The sequence below is a fragment of the Psammomys obesus genome, unplaced genomic scaffold (assembly GCF_907164565.1).
Source record: "Psammomys obesus unplaced genomic scaffold, mPsaObe1.curated_primary_1811, whole genome shotgun sequence".
In the NCBI taxonomy this organism is placed as follows: Eukaryota; Metazoa; Chordata; class Mammalia; order Rodentia; family Muridae; genus Psammomys; species Psammomys obesus.
Window position 1 is genome coordinate 99,097 of NW_026589137.1, and position 18,672 is coordinate 117,768.

An 18,672-nucleotide genomic window follows, 5' to 3' on the forward strand; every position below is an offset into this window, starting at 1 on the left:
AGAGGGACTGCCTCTGACATAATCTGATTGGCCTGCTCGTTGATCACTTCCCCCTGAGGGGGGAGCAGCCTTACCAGGCCACAGTAGAGGACAATGCAGCCACTTTTGATGAGAACTGATAGACTAAGATCAGAAAGGAGAGGAGAACCTCCCCTATCAATGGACTTGGGGAGTGGCATGCATGCAGAAAGGGGAGGGAGGGTGGGATCGTCAGGGGAGGAGGGAGGGGCTCATGGGGGGATACAAAATGAATAAAGTGTAATTAATAAAAAAAAATAAAAGATTTAAAAAAAAGAATTAGATCAGTAAAATATAGGGGCAAAGGAATATGATGTTAGATTCAAAATGTCTATTATTCAGAGAGAAATATTAATGACCTTTTTTTCCATACATACACAACTCTAAATAATCAGTTCAAGAAACTTATGTTTAGAAAAGGTAAGAAAGACTGGGAAAGAACAGGAGAGAATAATTTCAGGTTACTGTGAAGGTATCTAGGGATAAGATGGAAGAGTTGAGGAAATGGCAATATATTTAGGTTACTTCGAGTACAGCGTGGGCTCTGTGAAGTAATATGGAACAGAAAGCAATACAAAATGATGCTATAATGAACACCCACATGCATGTCTCTAGTTCATGGGTAATATTTTCTCTTGAGAAATGAAATGGAAGTTTTGGTTTCTTTCAAAATTCAGTTATGTTATGTCAACAGGTTTTTGTTTTAAACCCAAGTGTGAGATAAAGAGCTGCTTTTAGTTTGTCCACAGCTAATAACAGCCTCATGAGGATCAGAGAGGGGCCTGGTCCTTGCCAGCTACAGTTAGTGGAATTCTGAGGACTCAGAGAGGGTATAAGTACCAGAGCCCAGAGAAAGAAAAAAAGGACATGTCAAGGGAAAAGGCTTCAAGGAGTCGGATGGAGAAAGAAAGTTGCTGGTTTTGCTAGACTGCTGGATATCCTGAGGACTGAGATTGGTGTTTTTGCAAAGAACCAAATGACCCTAAACAGCCAGAATTAGCTTAAGAGAAATCCGTCCCCTTTCCCCACTGACCTTCTTTCTCTCAGTGAAACCCAGTGTTTGGGGAGGGGGGTTGGAAGGGAAGTAGAAGTATAAGAAACCTCAATAAAATAGCGTAAAATATACATGCTACAAATATTTATATTGACCGCCACTTGTAGTATATATATATTTTTTCTTTTTTAAAATTTATTTTATTAATCATAGTTTATTCATTTTGTATTCCAGCTGTAACCCCTCCCTTTTCCCCTCCCAATCCCACCCTTCCTCCCTCATCTCTTCCTATGCCCCTCCCAAAATCCACTGATAGGAGAGGTCCTCCTCCCCTTCCCTCTGACCCTAGCCTATCAGGCCACATCAGGACTGGGTGCATTGTATTCCTCTATGGCTGGGTAAGGCTACTCCCCCATTAGGGAGAGATGATCAAAGAGCCAGCCACTGAGTTCATGTCAGAGACAGCCCCTGTTCCCATTACTAGGGTACCCACTTGAAGACTGAGCTGCCATGGGCTACATCTGTACAGGGGTTTTAGGTTATCTTCATGCATGGTCTTTGGTTGGAGTATCAGTCTCAGAAAAGACTCCGGTGCCCAGATTTCTTGTTTCTGTTGCTCTCCTTGTGGAGCTCTTGCCTCGCTCAAGTCTATCTCCCCCTTCTTTCATAAGATTGTCTCCACTCTGCCCAAAGTTTGACTATAATTCTCAGCATCTGCTTTGATCCTAGGCATATATTCAAAAGATCCTCATGTATACAACAAGGACATTTACTCAGCCATGTTCATAGCAGCTTTATTCATAATAGCTAGAATTTGGAAACAACCCAGATGTAACTCAATTGAGGAATGGATACAGAAATTGTGGTACATTTACGAAATGAAATACTACTCAGCAATTAAAAACAAGGAAAATATGAAACTTGCAGGCAAATGGTGGGCTCTAGAAAAGATCATCCTGAGTGAGGTATCCCAGAAGCAGAAAGACACACATGGTATATACTCAAATTATAAGTGGATATTAGACATATAATATAGAATAATCATTCTAAAATTTGTACAAGTAGTGTGCATATTTTCCTCTATTTTATGTTGGTTTCTTAGGCTACTACCTCCTTTCCCTTCAAATCTTCTTTCTCTCCTACCAAGAGTAAGGGGGTTGGAAGGGAGGTAGCAGCCTAACAAACCAAAATAAAATATACAAGTTACAGGGTACCCTAGTGTAGTGCTGCTTGGTGATATTGAGTATCAGAGTCCAACTTCCTAAGATGTACATTGTTTTTGTAGAATATTAACTGATATACAATCGGAAGTGTTTAAGAGGTCCTGTGGCACCAATCCTTTAAAATATTTGTCATTGTTAGAACTTTGAACCTTTTGCAATTAAATGGTACACAAGAGTATTTCACTAAGGTCTTGATTTCCATTTCCAATGACAATAAACACCATTTAATTTATGCATGCCACGTATGTAGTCTTTTGATAAACGGCCCTTTCTATCATTTCCCCGTATTTACTTTGTAGGTATTTAAATATACTCACTACCAAAACTTCATAAATTGTGTGCATTCCATGAATCTTACCTAAGCCTAGAATTTTCACATTTTAATGTATCTTTTGATGAACACAAGTTCTTACTTTTAGCGCCTAGGCAACCTTCTAGGAAGTTTTCTGTTCTGATTAGAAAATATCTTTTTACCTAAAGATCATCATCTCTGAAAGTACTTAATGTAGTTGCACTGCCTTTTATATACAGTGATTCAGTGTTCTACATTCTTTTAAAACATGTTTTCCCTATTCCATTTCCTGAACACATTTTTTTCTGCACAGATCTGACATGCTGTCTCTTTCATAAACCAAAATTTCATACATGTATAACTATCTTTGGGCTCAGCATGTTATTTCACTAAATAATTAGGCTATTACATAGGCTTCCTAAAGCCTGCAAGCCCCTTAAAATTCTCATCTCTTATAGGTCACATCTCATTTTCCTACTCTTCCTCGGAACTAAAATGGCTACACTTGGCCTTTTATTCTAACAAATACTTTTAAAACAACCTTACAAGTTTCATAAAGTGCTATTATTTTGATTGAAATGTTATTGAATTTGTAGATAAATTTAAGAACTGACATTACAATATTGCTATCCTAACTCAGAACATGGTATGTCCCCATTGATATAGATCTTTATGTTTCGTTTATTTATTTATTTATTTATTTATTTATTTATTTATTTATTCATTCATTCATTCATTCATTCAAGAACTGACATTACAATATTGCTATCTTAACTCAGAACATGGTATGTCCCCATTGATATAGATCTTTATGTTTCATTTATTTATTTATTTATTCATTCATTCATTCATTCATTCATTTTGTTTTTTTCAAGAAAGGGTTTCTTTATGTAGCCCTGGCTATCCTGGAACTTGCTGGCCTCCACCCCCAAGTGCTAGGAATAAAGATATACATCACCACACCCAGCTAATTTTTTTTTTACATGTATGAATGTTTTGCTTGAATGTATGTCTGCACATCACATATGTGTAGTGCCTGCAGAGGCCAGAGAGGATTTCAGATCCCCTGGGTCTGGAGTTACAGCCATGTGGGGGCTGGGAATTTGACCTGGGTTCCTCTCCAAGAACAGCCAGTGCTCTTAACCACTGAGTCATCTCTACAGCCCTTCAATGTTTCTTAATGTCTTATGGTTTCCCCTGTGGAGGTCTGTGGATTCTTTTTTTAAGATTTATTTCTAAATCACTCATATTTTCTGATACTATTATAACTGTTTAATTATATTTAACATATACAATTATACATTTTTAATTATATTAATATATTAATGTGTTAAATTATATCTTCTAGTTGCCTATTGCTGAGATATAGAAACACAACTGATTTTGTAATGACTTCATATATAAGCAATTGTTAAGCCTCTGAACAGTCTTTCAGACCTTTTTTGTAAACAATCATCTTAATCACAAAAATGGCTACGGAGAACCCTCCTTACTGATCCTTATGTCTCCAGTGATTTGTCCTTCTCATACTGTGTCATGCTCCAAAGTTATACTGGTTTTAGACAGCTAAGATTCTGGAGGTACTTCAGATGATCAGCAAATATTCGTCCCTGTTACCAACTCAAAATGGCTAAGTATTTTAACAGTTTGTAATCTTAAGGAATTGATAATTGTGATTTTAGTTCCACTGCCTTTACTCTCCCTGATCAGTCAAGTATTTGCTTATTCTTCCAGTTTTATTTGATCATGCTGAATGTGACATTTTTTCATGATCCTTAACTGATATTCATTCCAGAAATTCAGGTCCTCCAAGAACTGGAGGCAAACTCAAAAAAGAGAGATTATCTTATGAAAATGTTTTCCTCACCACTGGAACCCCACATTCCTCTATGATAGATGGCTGAACTTAACTATATTTAGCACAGGGAAAACATTTGTTCCAAAGTATGAAGAAGAAATAAAACTGGAAACTATTGATTCTTTAAATTTGGAGATATTGTAGAGTTTGAGGTTGAATTTTATACATAATTGAAACCTATTTAAGTATGTTTCTTCTAATGAAACTAGTATCGTATGTGTGTGTGTTTGTACACTCTATTTTCCATTAGGAAATAGTCACTTAATGAAACAGAACACCAAAATATAATCCTAGTAGTAAGAAAGAAGGAAAAATGTGAATCATGGAAATTGACTCAATGCCAAGAAAATACCTGCTACCGCTCATAACGTAACCTGAACATTCGAATGATGCGATCTCTTCACTTGTCAAGCCAATTTCACCTCTTCGTGGGATGCGCTTTCCAGCTTTCACATATTCAGCCATAGCTGCACCTTCACCAGGTAACAGAGCATGGCCATAACTACAAAGTAATTCAGAATTCACATAAGATTCATTAAACTACCTCCATAGAAATGACAACACAAAATATTTTCCCTCAGACAGTAATAAGAATAACAGTGCTAAGCAGCAATGTCCCTGGTGTGAATTACTTCACTTTTATTAGAGAACTGTGACCTGTATTACTAACCTAGAAATGTATACTTTGGGAAAACAAAAGAACTGATGTTCAGAGTATAGATTCACACTTTATAATTGTGGATTAATTCATCAGATACTGCCATTATTGTTTCTGCCCTCAACTCATTCTCTTAAAAAACCCAAATAAATGATATATCTCAAAAAAACTTACAATAAACAATAATGCCATTCAATAAAACTTATCTTTTGTCTTTGATTAAGAGATTTTAGGAGCAGTTCAGTGATGGTTTCTTGTATTCCTATTAAACCTAAAGCTTATAACACAATAGTAACCTCTGTATTTATAAAATTTACATATTGACTATACTATAAGGTAAACCTAAGTATATGTTTCATGAGATGAGGGGGCTCAAAGGGTAAAGGTAATTATTTACTGTCAACCCTGTTGGCCTGAGTTTAATCCCTAGTACCCATATAGTGGAAGGAGAGAACCAATTCCTTAAAGTTGTCCTCTAGCCTTCATGCCTTTCCCTCTCCCATACAAAATAATAAACTAATAAAAACTTAAAATTTACCTTGCATAAAAGAAACAGAAACTGCTGTGAGGACTAAAGAAGGACAGAAGTCACTACTCCTTGCAGAGAAGCATAAGCTGCTGCTTCAGGAAAGGGGCTTGAAGAACAGTTACAGATATTGTTTTTATTTTATAGAAACAGGGTCTCTTAGCCTAGAATGACCTAGAATTCCTAATCTCTCTGCCTCCTCCTCTCAAATGCTGGGATCACAGGTACAAATACCAGACTGAGCTAGACAAAGTGCTTTAGATATTGCAAATGCACTGCTTCTAGCTGAGGGGACAGTTCAGTGGCAGCCTGCTAACCTACATGAGAACGCTGAGCAGAAAACAAGACAAATAACCTACAACAAAGAAAACCAGCAAACCCCATAACCATCCACCACTACTTACTTCAAAGGCTTATCATCTTGGGAGGCAAGTGTTTTGGGAGCCTCTGGGCCAATGAGATCCAATGGTTCTTCTGTCTCTGCATGAAACATTTTCAGAAACACATTAACATCTTTTTTTTTGTATTTTATTTTTTTCTTATCAGTTACATTTTATTAACTCTGTATCCCAGCCGTGTCCCGATCCCTCATTCCCTCCCAGTCCCTCCCTCCCTCCCTCATCTCCACCCTGCCCCTTGCCAAGTCCACTGATAGGGGGGACCTCCTCCCCATTCATCTGATCCTGTTTTATCAGGTATCTTCAGGACATTAACATCTTAACTAATCAGTTAATGCTTCATCTGTTTTGAGTTAGTCAACTACAGGAACTTACTTGATCGATCCTTCCAAGGATTCTCAAGAAATTCGTCCTGGGACTCTTTAGAGCTCGAATCACTGGACTCTTTTCTGTTCTTTTTAGTCTTCTTTTTCTTGTATTTCTTCCTGTGGGGATTATAATTTAATACAAATTAGGTATTCTCATGTTAAAAGTTTTCTTCTTTAAAGAAAAATTTTAAAGATTTATTTATTTTTATATGCATTGGTGTTTTGTCTGCATGTATGTCTGTGTGAGTGTGTCAGATCTCCTAGAACTAGAGTTACACACAGTTGTGAGCTGCCATGTGTGTGCTGGGAATTAAACCTGGGTACCCTGGAAGAGCCGCCAGTGTACTTAACTGCCAAGCCATCTCTCCAGCTCCAGGCATTCTCAGTTTTCAAAGGAATGAAAAGGTTGATAAAAATGTCCTGAATTCCCAGCTTACTTGAACTTTTCAATTCAGTCCTCTCAGTTAACCTTATAGCATTTTACTATTAACAAGAAATGACTAAAGGATCAATGAAATACAGTTATGTAGAAAGAAAATAGAAATGAAAAATCTTAAAACTTTAACTTGCAGGCAGGAGGTGGTAGCTTATGCTTGTAATCTTAGCACTTGGCAGGAGAATCAGGAGTCCAAAACTATCCTATGCTATCCAGTGAGCTTGAGGAAAGCCTGGGGTATATGAGACTGTCTCAAAAGCAAATATACAGTGGCTAAAGAAATGAATGGGTTAACAGTTACAAGTGCTTACTGCTCTTCTGGAAGACTAGAGTTTGTATCCCGGTACCCACATCAGGTGGCTTATAACCACCTGTTACATCCAGCTCCAGGGGATCTGATGCCTGTTTCTGGCCTCTCCAGGTATATATGTACATGGCACATACATAGATGCATACATTAAAATAAAATAATAATAATAATAATTGAACAACCCTAAATACAAAGTCCCACAAAAATGAAAAACAAAAACAAAAAAAAAAACAAGTTCTTACCAATGTGAGCATTAATAAAAATTTCCAGTATAATGGATTAAAATACAGCAAATATGTTTGAGTAGCAGCAGAGTAAACCACCACTGTTTTGCAGTCTCGAAGACATAATGATCTAGACAATGACCAGCATGTTTGCCAATGACAAAAAGAGACATTAGCTGCCTACTGAGGGCAGTACACAGCACCACCTAAAAAGTATTCTTGGCCAAAATTCCAACTTGAATCTTGCCAGCCTCAAGACCCTTCTCTCTCTAGGAAATAGAGAAGAAAGAAAAACATGGTAATTCACTCTGTATAACCACTATAATTTAGGGACATTAGGGAAAAAAAAACTGTAGAGACTGACTGTAATATTCTTACGCACAATAAAAGTTCTTTTTTTTTTTTTTTTAAGAAAGCCTTTCAGAGAAAGGTACTAAATTGTTGAATTATTTATGAAGGAAATGATAGCTCTGATTAGTTCCAAAATAATCAGAGGGTGGTAGAGATTACCCATTAAAAGGGTAATTGATCAAACTGTGTGTGATACTATTTCACATAATCTTGAGTACATTTTAAACTTTTCCATTAAAAAACTAAAGAAAAACTGACACTCTCCGTTTCTTCTTCTTTTCTTTTTTCTTAGCTTTCTTTGCTCTTCTTTTTGTATCTTCATCTGCAAATTAAAGCACATTATTATTGAAAAATTTTTGAAGTTCAAAATTGTTTTAAAATTTTTATTTTACCTTAACAGATAAATACTCTGTTATTATAAATATTCATTTTTGTTACAGGAAAATTAATTCATTCTAACATTGATTGAAACTTGCCATAAATTGTACTAGGGTAGGAACTAAAGAAACAAAAGTCATGGACTGGCAAGATAACTCAATGGGCAAAAAACACTTAATGTCAAACCTGATGACTAGAGGTCAAACCCGAGACCTATAGGCTGGAAGAAGAGAACTGATTCCAATAAGCTGTCTTCTGATCTCTACACACTGGCTGTTACATGCATGACTGCACACACACAAACACATGCAATAAAAAAGTATAAGAAATTACAGTCACACTAGATTAATAATATATGGACTTGCTATTCATTTACTCATTGAGTTAATGACAACTGGTTAAGTAGGAAAAATTCCCATTTCAAAGAGGTACATATAGATTCAGCCAAGGAAGGATGACTTAACTTACTTTGAATAACTCAACAATTCCCCCCATATTTTAAGCAAATATATGAAAATGTTAATAAAAGTTAATAATGACAATTAACATTACTCCTTTTACTTTCCTGAAAATTGTTAAAGTTTCATAGTGAGAAAAACAAAAACAAAAAGAAACAACTCTCTGTGTGTGTGGCAGATGAAGATAATATTTTCCAGAATCTCAGTGGAATGGAGGTGAGAGATAGTAATGAAATGAGTATAATCTGGTCTGACAGGTGCTCTAAGGATCCAAAGGAGTCTTAAAACCAGCCAGCCAGACACTGGCAAAATAGCTCAATAGGTAAGAATGCATATTGCTGGGCTTGAGGACCCGGTTCCATCCCAAGGACCCTTATGGTGGAAGGAAAGAAACTTCAACTCCTCCAAGTTAACTTCTGACTTCCATGTATACACTGTGGTATGCACATCCAAACACATGCACACATATGCACAAAATAAATGAATAAAATGTAATTAAAAATATGACTGATTTGGGAAGGTAACTGAGAAATAGTTGACCTGGAAGCAGTGACTTTTTTTTAAGATTTATTTATTATTTATACAGTGGCAAAGGGCAAAAGATCTCACTATAGATGAGTTATGAGCCACCATATGGTTGCTGGGAATTGAACTCAGGACCTTTGGAAAGGCAGCCAGTGCTCTTAACGTCTAAGCCATCTCTCCAGCCCTGAAGCAGTGACTCTTAAGTTGTTTTAGAAATCAGCTTATTATAAAAGTAGCACATGTCCATTGCTGCACTGAAAGCCAAGTTGGACACGGGAAACGACTAGTTCTGAAGGCAGAGGACCTGCTGTACCATGTGACACATACTTAAACACAGAAAATTAAGTAAATAATAAAAACTGGAATATAATCAGAAAACTAACATGGCCATAATTATGCTTATAATTTAACAAATTTTTAGAAAGCTGAGAAGCTAGAGAGATGGCTCAGCAGTAAAGAGCACAGGCTGTTCTTCCAAAGGACCTGATTTGACTCCCAGCAACCACGTGTTGGCTCACAACTGTCTCTAAATTCAATTCCAGGAGAGCTAAACCCTCTTCTGATCTCCATCAGGCAGCAAGAATATACATGGTGCAAAGACATGCTTGCAGGTAATACACCCATACACTCAAAATTTTTAACAATTAAGCTACATTCTAGAATTTGCAGAAGATATGGCTTTCTCACCACTGGAGTCTGTTTCTGATTCAGAGTCACTGTCACTATCTTCAGAATACTTCTTATGTTTTCTTTTAGATGACTTTTTCTTTCTCTTTTTCTTGGATCTTTCTTTGGAATGACTAGATTTCCTTTTCTTTTTCTTTTCATCTGTTGTAAGTACAAAAGACAAATTAACTTATAAAGTATTTGCAACTATCTCACTATGTTTGAAACACTGAAAAGAAACAGCTATTTGGTAGTTTGAGTAAAAGCAATGTTCAAATATTTATAAATTTTAAATTTATGATTAAGTTCCTTATTTTACAAAATTACCTTCTGAACTAGATGCTGAAGTAGTGCTTTTCTTTGGTTCTTCATCCTCTACTGGTGTATGTTCATCAGAGCTGATTTACAAGAAATGGTTGTAAGAAATGGATCATAGAGCATGAAAATATGCATTTAAAAATTTCAGTAACAGCACTTATTGCCTAAGAACCTTTAAAGGCGAGCATTTAAAAATATTATTTTTTATTTTATTTTTATTATTATTAATATTAAAATACTTTATTTTTTTACTATCATCATCATTACATTTTATCTTATGTGCATAGGAATTTTTTCTACATGTATGACAGTGCCTGGTGCCCACAGAGGCCAGAAAAGGCATTGGATCCTCTGGAAATGGAGTTAGAATAGCTTTTTTGTAGGTACTGTGGATCAAACCCAGATTCCCCTGAAAAACAGCTAGTGTTCTTAACAACTGAACCCTCACTCTAGCCCCTAAAGGCAACGGTTTTTGTAAGAATATATTCAAGAGTCTACCACCTTCATACTAAAATGACTTATATTTATATAATGCTTTAGAGTTTACATAGTATCATTAAAAAAGCAATGTGTTGTAATGTTTTCAGAAGAAACTGATATGGTAAAAGATGAGAAATAAAAAACATAAGGAAAGATAAAGGACAAACATGAGGGTGGAAAGACGAGTTAGTGATTTCATTATTATTTTGTGGCTATGGGATCAAACCCAGACCTCAAAAATGCTAGCCACTTGCTCATAACCAAGCTATATACTAGTTCCATAATTGTATTCCAAGTAGGTGAATGATCTATGCCATAACAACTCCCATCTCCCCAGAACCTAACAGATTACAGAATTTGCAAAACAAATTCTGAAAGTAAGTCTTTTTTTTTTTTTTTGGAGTTATTAATTAATTAATTAATTAAAAACATTTTTATATTTAATTTGTTTAGGGAATGCATGTGTGCATTTGTGTGTGTGCGCGTGTGTGTGTGTTTGTACAGTACTGTCAATTAGAGAACAATTTTCAGGATTTGGTTATCTCCTTCCACCCTATGTTGGTCCCATGGCAGCAAGCACCTTTACCTCCTGAAATATCTCATTGTCCTGCTGGGGTTGAACTCTCTATGTGGATAAGGATGACCTTTCATTTTTAATCTTCCTGCCTCTACCTCTTCAATTCTGGGATTATAAATTATATACTATCATGACTGGTTTTCTTGATTCTAGTGATCAAAACTTATTCTAGACAAGCACTTTACCAGCTCTTACCTGTACAGGACCTGAGTTTGACTCCTAGCATCCATCCTGGGTGATTCACAATCACCTATAACTCTAGCTCCAAGAAAACCTGATGTCCCTGGCCTCAAGAGGCATGAACACCTAGATGTGCATACCCATGGAAACCAATACAAAACACATAATTAAAATACTAAAAATAAGCCAGGCATGGTGGCACACACCTGCAATCCCAGCCCTCTGGCAGGCCGAGGCAGGAGGATCTCTGTGAGTTCAAGGCCAGCCTGGTCTACAAATTGAGTCCAGGACAACCAAAGCTACACAAAGAAACCCTATCTCGGTCTTTTCTGAGACTGATACTCCAACCAAGGACTATTCATGGATATAACTGAGAACCCCTACTCAGATGTAGTCCATGGCAGCTGAGTATCCAAGTGGGTTCCCTAGTAAGGGCAACGGGGACTGTCTCTGACATGAACTCAGTGGCTGGCTCTTTGATCACCTCCCCCTGAGGGGGGAGCAGCCATGCTAGAGAAGGACATTGTGGCCAGTCCTGATGAGACCTGATAGGCTAGGGTCAGATAGAAGGGGAGGAGGTCCTCCCCTATGAGTGGACTTGGAAAGGGGCATGGGAGGAGATGAGGGAAGGAGGGTGGGATTGGGAAGAAATGAGGGAGGGGGCTACAGCTGTGATACAAAATAAATAAACTGTAATTAATATAAAAAATTAATAAAAAATAAAAAAGAAACCCTGTCTCAAATAAAACAAAAACAAAACAAAACAAATAGAAGTAGCCAGACAGGGCGATGCACACCTTTAATCGCAGCACTCAGGAGGCAGATGCAGGTGGATGTCTGTGAATGAGTCCAGCCTAATCTACACATGCTTCAGGCCAGCCAGGGCCACAGAATGAGACCTTGTGAAAATAGTAAATAAATATTTTTAAAAATTATTAAATTCTTTGGGACAGACTTGAAAAAGTTAAAAAGCTCTAGCTGTATATATTGTGTCACATTTTTTTCTTTGAAGTTTTGAATTTCACTCATGGAATAACTTAGATATTATCTCCCATATTTTTGGGTTTTTTTTTTTAAACTCTCATTTGATGAGTTCAAGTATTTATCTATAAGAACAAGTTTCAGATTTTATTGCTTTATCACTCTGACACAAATTATAGATTTCTTGTTAAGCACAATGTCTCAACACATCTTAAAAATCCAAGAGTGGAGCTGGGCATGGTAGTATATGTCTTTAATCCCCACAGGTGTACCTCTGAGTTTGAGGACAGCCTGGTCTACAGAGTGAGTTCTAAGATGGTCAAGGTTACACAGAGACACCTTCTTTCCCAGGGGTGGGGTGGGGGAAGATCAAGAACAGGAAGAAAAAAACGTCTGAGTTGCAGCAAAAAAAGTAAAATAAAATAAAATAAATTAATAAATATAGCAGCCAGCAAGTTAAATGTCAAGCCTGATGACCTAAGTTTGATCCTTTGGATCCAACTGTGGAGGGAGAAAGCATCTCCCACCTTTGTGCTATGGCACACACATGTCCCTCTCACTATAAAATGTTAAAAACGTTTAAAAAGTAAGTAAGTAAGTAAGTATGGAGTAAGAGGCTGGAGAGCTGGCTCAGCAGTTAAAAACACTGTTTGCTCTTCCAGAGATCCTGAGTTCAATTCCCAGCAACCACATGGTGGCTCACAACCATCTATACTGGGATCTGATGCCCTCTTTTGGTATGCAGGTGTACATGCAGATAGAGCACTCATATACATGAAAAAAATCAATAAAATATTTTAAAATAAATAAATATGGAGTAAAAAAAAGCACTAGACCTTCAGAGTATTAGATATAGGAAACTTTTTTTTTAAAGGCAGGGTTCTGTGTAGCCTTGGCTGTCCTGGGATACGTTCTATATACCAGGCTGGCTTCTAACTCACAGACATCTGCCTACCTCTGCCTCTCAAGCACCAGGATTAAAGGTGTGCACCATCACTGCCCAGCAGGAAACATTTTTTTAAATGTTAGTATATTAATGGAAAAAACACTTAGTGACCATAATGTAAACTTGAAACTCTGAAAATATAAGAAGGAAATAAACAAACAGGAAAAGAGGCAGCTTAGTGGTTAAACATATTAGCTGCTCTTGCAAAAGACCTGGGTTCAGTTCCCAGCACCCATATGGCAGCTCATAACCATCTGTAACTCCAGTTTCAGAGAATCTAATGCTCTCTTCTGACCTTTGTAGGCCCTGGACATTCATGCAGTACACTTATACATAATGTAGGCAAAACCCTTATTAAATAAAAAAGTATTTTTTTAGAAAATATTGGCATAGGTAAGAACTGTCTAACTTGGATGCCAGTTATTCACTAAATCTGACCCCAGTTCAATGACTGAGACCTTGTAAAATTAGAACCCCTTATACAGCAAAAGAAAACATTTGAGTAAAGAGACAGTTTATAGAATGGGAGAAAATGTTGCTACATATTACATCTGGCAGAAGAGAATACCAAGAATATACAAGGAGCACACAAACAAACAAAAAAAACAAACAAACAAAAATCAACACAATTAATAAATGGGCTAAAGAAATGAACCAACAGTTCTTAAAAGATAAAACACATGGACAATAAACATGAAAAAAAATGGTCAGTCTCACTATCCATCAGGGAAATGCAAATGAAAACTACAGTGAGAGTCCATCTTACCCCACAGTCAGAATGACAGTCATTAAGAAAGCAACTATGAACAAATGCTGTTGAGGATGCAGAGAACAGAAAACCCTTATATACTCCAATATGAGCTTTCTCAAAAACAAAAACAAAAAAAAAAATAGATCCCCACAGAATCTAGCTGTACCACTCGTGGGCATCTGCCTGAAGGACTGCAAGTCATCACAACACAGAGACACTCAAACAGCAATGGAAACTACAGTACTATTCACAGTAGCTCGGCTATGCAATCAAACTAGGTATCCAACAACAGAGGAATAGATTTAAAAATGTAGGATGTGTACACAGTGGAAATATTTTCAGCCAAAGGAAGAATGGAATTATATCATGTGCAGGAAAAATGAATGGAATAGGAAATAATCATACTGAACAAATTAGGCGAGTCTCAGAAATACAAATTTCATGTTTTATCTCATTTGTGGTTCCCAGATTGCATATAGCCACATAAAATCACATATGTATATATAAAATGAAGAAGAAATTAAACTGTTTAGGGGTACAAAAGGAATACATAGGGAGGGGATTATGGGCAATGAATAATATTTTGTCTCTATGAACCTTTTTTGTTTCTTTTTCTCAAATTAGGGTCCAGGGAGGTAGCTCAGTTGACTTAATATTTGTCACATAAGCACGAGGACCTGAGTTCAGATCCTCAGTACCCACAAAAACAATGGACAGGGTTGTACTTACCTGTAATTCCAGCACTGGGGAGGCAGAGATAGAAGGATCCTTAGGGCTTTTCTGGTTAACCAATCCAGATCATCGGATCAGCACCAGGTTCATTTTAAAAAACTCTGTTTCAGAAACTAAGGTGCTACACTGGCAAGATGCTGTATCAGGTAAGGGCACTTGATGCCAATCCTAACAACATGAATTATATCTCTTGGAACTCAAATGGTGGAAAAAGAAAACTAACCCTGAAAGTTGTCCTCTTGTGGTACGCCATCTTACATGCATGCATACACACATACACACAAACTGAAAATAAATAAATGTAAATTAAAAATAAGGTAGAAATGTAAAGTGAATAAATTAAAAAATAAATTTAAATTAAAAAAATTAAGTATCTGGGCCCAGGGGTCTTTTCTGAGACTCATACTCCAACCAAGGACTATGCATGGAGATAACCTAGAACCCCTGCAGAGATGTAGCCCATAGCAGCTCAGTCTCCTAGTGGGTTCCATAGTAATGGGAACAGGGACCGTCTCTGACATGAACTCAGTGGCCTGCTCTTTGATCACCTCCCCCTGAGGGGGGAGCAACCTTGCTAGGCCACAGAGGAGGACAATGCAGCCAGCCAGTCCTGATGAGACTTGATAAGCTAGGGTCAGATGGAAGGGGAGGATGACCTCCCCTATCAGTGGACTTGGGGAGGGGCAGGGAGGAGATGAGGGAGGGAAGGTGGGATTGGGAGAGAATGAAGTAGGAGGCTACAACTGGGATACAGAATGAATAAATTGTAATTAATATTAAAAATAATAAAAAACAAAAGAAGACAAACAAAAATAAATAAAAAGAAAAACATTTTTAAAATATTAAGTAGAGATCACAGAAAATATCTGACTTCAAATTCTGGCCCCACATATACAATCACTCACACACATTTATTCTTTTAGGGTTCTGAATGTCACTTTTCCCATCTGAATAGCCCCTTTCTACCCTCAGGCATATCTTCTTTCTTAGTAAATTGTCTCTATTTTTATCACTTTAAAAAATAAAACTTGCCAGGTGGTGGTGATGCACGCCTTTGATCCCAGCAGTTGAGAGGCAGAGGCAGGCGGATCTCTGTGTATTCAAGGCCAGCCTGGTATACAAAGCGAGTCCAGGACAGTATGGGCTATACAGAGAAACCCTATCTCGAAAAACCAAAAACCAACCAACCAAACAAAAAAAACCAAAAAAGTAAAACTCTTTTGCTATGCTAATACCTAGCAGTCTGATAATGAGTTAGTTGAAAAAAAAAGGAAAAATAATATAAACATATTATCAAATATAAACATATTATTAAAATATAAACATAAACATATGTTTATATTACTTTTAATAATGAATCTGAATATGAAATTATTGCTTTTTGAGTTATAAAGACAGCAATTAGGCTAAGCATGGTAATATATACCAGTAATTCCAGTATTCAGTGGGTTAAGGCAGAAAGAGTTTGAATCCTACCTTGATTGTTACACAGTGAGTTCCAGATAGCCTAGATTATAGAATGATCTATAATCTAGATCATTCTAGATTATAGAATGTCTCAAAAACAAAACAAAACAAAACAACCACTCACACATACAATGAATGTGCTAAAGTCTATTAACAGTATCTGTAAATCATTACCCATATTCCATGATTTTTTTTAATATAAGGGGTAAAATAGTATAAATCATAAGAAAATTTTAAAAAATCTGATAAGTACTTGAAGCTCTTCACTTAAAAATTCGACAGTAGGGCTGGTGAGATGGCTCAATAGGTAACAGCACTTGCTGGTAAGCCTAACAACCTGAGTTTAATCCCTGGGATCCACATGATGGAAAGAAGAGAATGGACTCCTGCAAGTTGTTCTCTGACTTCCAACTGTGCACATACACACGTACAGATAAACGAAATGTAAGCAAATATAATTTAAAAAAAAATTTGACTGCTGACCAGTATTTAAACAAATGCTATTAACTTTAAAAAGAAATTAACACACTTACTCTGGTTCAGGATTCTTTGGAGAAAGTCCCCAAACTTCAGGAGCTCCCAATTCTCCAATCCTCTCTCTCTCACTTAATCTCCTAAAAGAGGTAAATATTTAAATTATAACTCAATGGATGAACTGTTTCCTAAACATATAATAAAATTCAACAGGAGTCAAGTCTTCCAGTGTTATTTTTCCCATATAGCTTACCATGTTGCCTAGGCTGGCCTTAAACTCCTAAGCGCAAGTGATCCCGCCTTAAAAGTAGCTGGAGCTACAGGAACACTTGGATTTATCTATATGCTTAAAAAATTAATAAAAACTTGGTTTAAGCCAGGCAGTGGTGGCACAAGCCTTTGATCTCAGCCAGGCCTATCTCTGTGAGTTCAAGGCCAGCCTGCTCTACAGAGAGAGTTCCAGGACAGCCAGGGTTACACAAAGGAACCCAGTCTCAGGGCAGGAGTGGACAGGACATCTTGGTTTAAATATAAACTCATTAGTTGGGATTTGATGTTCTGATAGTATCACCAACTGGTTCAAACTATAGAGTACCCCAGTGGCAGTAGCAGTGGCAGAAACAGCAGCTGGGTAGGCTGGCAAGGGCATCCCTTTTGCTGAACTTGTGGCACAGCTACTAAATGGGCCCATTTAACTGTAAACTGTGACAGAAAGTTTTATATTTAAAAAACAAATCCATTTGTTTATGTATGTTTATAAAGGTAGACAAATCTTGACTTGAAAACCTCCAGTTTTCAGGAACCTAGGAATTAGTGAAGAAGATAAAGATGTAATGAAAATAAAAAGGATTCTAGAAAGGAATAAAAATTTTATTTGACAAAAACTGCCCCCATGCTATATAAGGTTTATTACCAATTTTCCTTTTAGATCCTTTTTAGAGAAGGAGCACAGTCTCTACACTTGGGGGGGGTGACTTTTTTCGTTTTATGTATGTAACTAATTCTGTTCTTATATTTACTACTACTCATATACTTAAATACAAACAAACTCTGGGCTGGAAAGTAATTAAGAGCAAATACTGTTCTTGCAGAGGACTAGAGCTTGGTTCTCAGCATCCAAATTGGTTGGTTCTCAGTTTCCTGTAATTCTAGCTCCAGGAGATCTGATGCTTCTAGCATCTCAAGGCATCTACACTTACATGTACATATTCATACCAAGACACACATACATACACATAATTAAGAATATAATAAAAATAACACCGGGTGTGGTGGTAGATGCCTTCAGTGCCAGTACTCGGCAGACAAAGGCACACTGATCTCTGTGTGTGAGGCCAGCTTTGTAGACAGCCAAAGGTATATAGAAAGACCTTGTCTCAACCTCCCACCTCCCAAAATAAAGAAAATAAAAATAATTCTTTGAATAAAAAAAATAAGCCTGAATTCCTTAAAGATTAGCAGCTTGCAACTCACACTTTTTAAAAAATCATTATAAAAGACATATAATTGATTTTCTTTTCTTTTTTAACTTCTTCGATCATTCAAAAAGGGCATTTATAACTACACAGAGGCAGATTTGGACTTTTTTTTTTAATTTGGTCAAAACAGATAATTTTTAAAAGGGATATATCTGTTTTTAAGTGCTGGGGGAAGAATGCCTGCCCAGCCATAAAGAACACAGAAGTGTTGCTCATCGTATGTAAAAACTTCTCATTTGAAAGCACATAGAACATACAAGGCCTAGTACCGTGCTTAAGACCTGATGTTTAACAGACACAATAAATTCCGTATCATATAAAAGTACAAATGCTAGTGTCTTCAAGCATTTATAACATTCCAGTAAATTCTTTACACCTCTTTTTGAGACTGGATCTCATGTAGCAGGGTCTACCTAGCCTCCAGGTCCTCATAGTTCTGACCCTTTCTCAAGTGTTGAGATAAGAGACATGATCCTGGCTCACCATTTGCTTTTGGAGGGGCATACTTCTGTGGGTGCTATAGCATGCTGAACAATTTAAATTGGACAAGTAAGTCTCCCAAAATTCAAGACTATTTTACCGTTCTGTTTCCATGCACTTGTGGA

General features: G+C 36.8%; 1 protein-coding gene across 2 annotated transcripts in view; it reads right to left on the bottom strand.

Annotated features, from left to right (window-relative positions):
- The window catches only part of Nkap (NFKB activating protein), a 37,082-nt gene that overhangs the window by 16,509 nt on the left and 1,901 nt on the right, over positions 1-18,672 (bottom strand). The window contains exons 2-8 of one of the 2 annotated variants that reach the window (XM_055604978.1): positions 16,649-16,729; positions 10,011-10,081; positions 9,705-9,845; positions 7,915-7,978; positions 6,343-6,452; positions 5,974-6,049; positions 4,738-4,887 (exon numbers count right to left, since the gene is read on the bottom strand). In XM_055604978.1, the coding sequence (XP_055460953.1) occupies positions 4,738-4,887; positions 5,974-6,049; positions 6,343-6,452; positions 7,915-7,978; positions 9,705-9,845; positions 10,011-10,081; positions 16,649-16,729 (693 nt within the window). The remainder of the gene's footprint in view (positions 1-4,737; positions 4,888-5,973; positions 6,050-6,342; positions 6,453-7,914; positions 7,979-9,704; positions 9,846-10,010; positions 10,082-16,648; positions 16,730-18,672) is intronic. The other variant, XM_055604979.1, reaches the window with a different exon arrangement.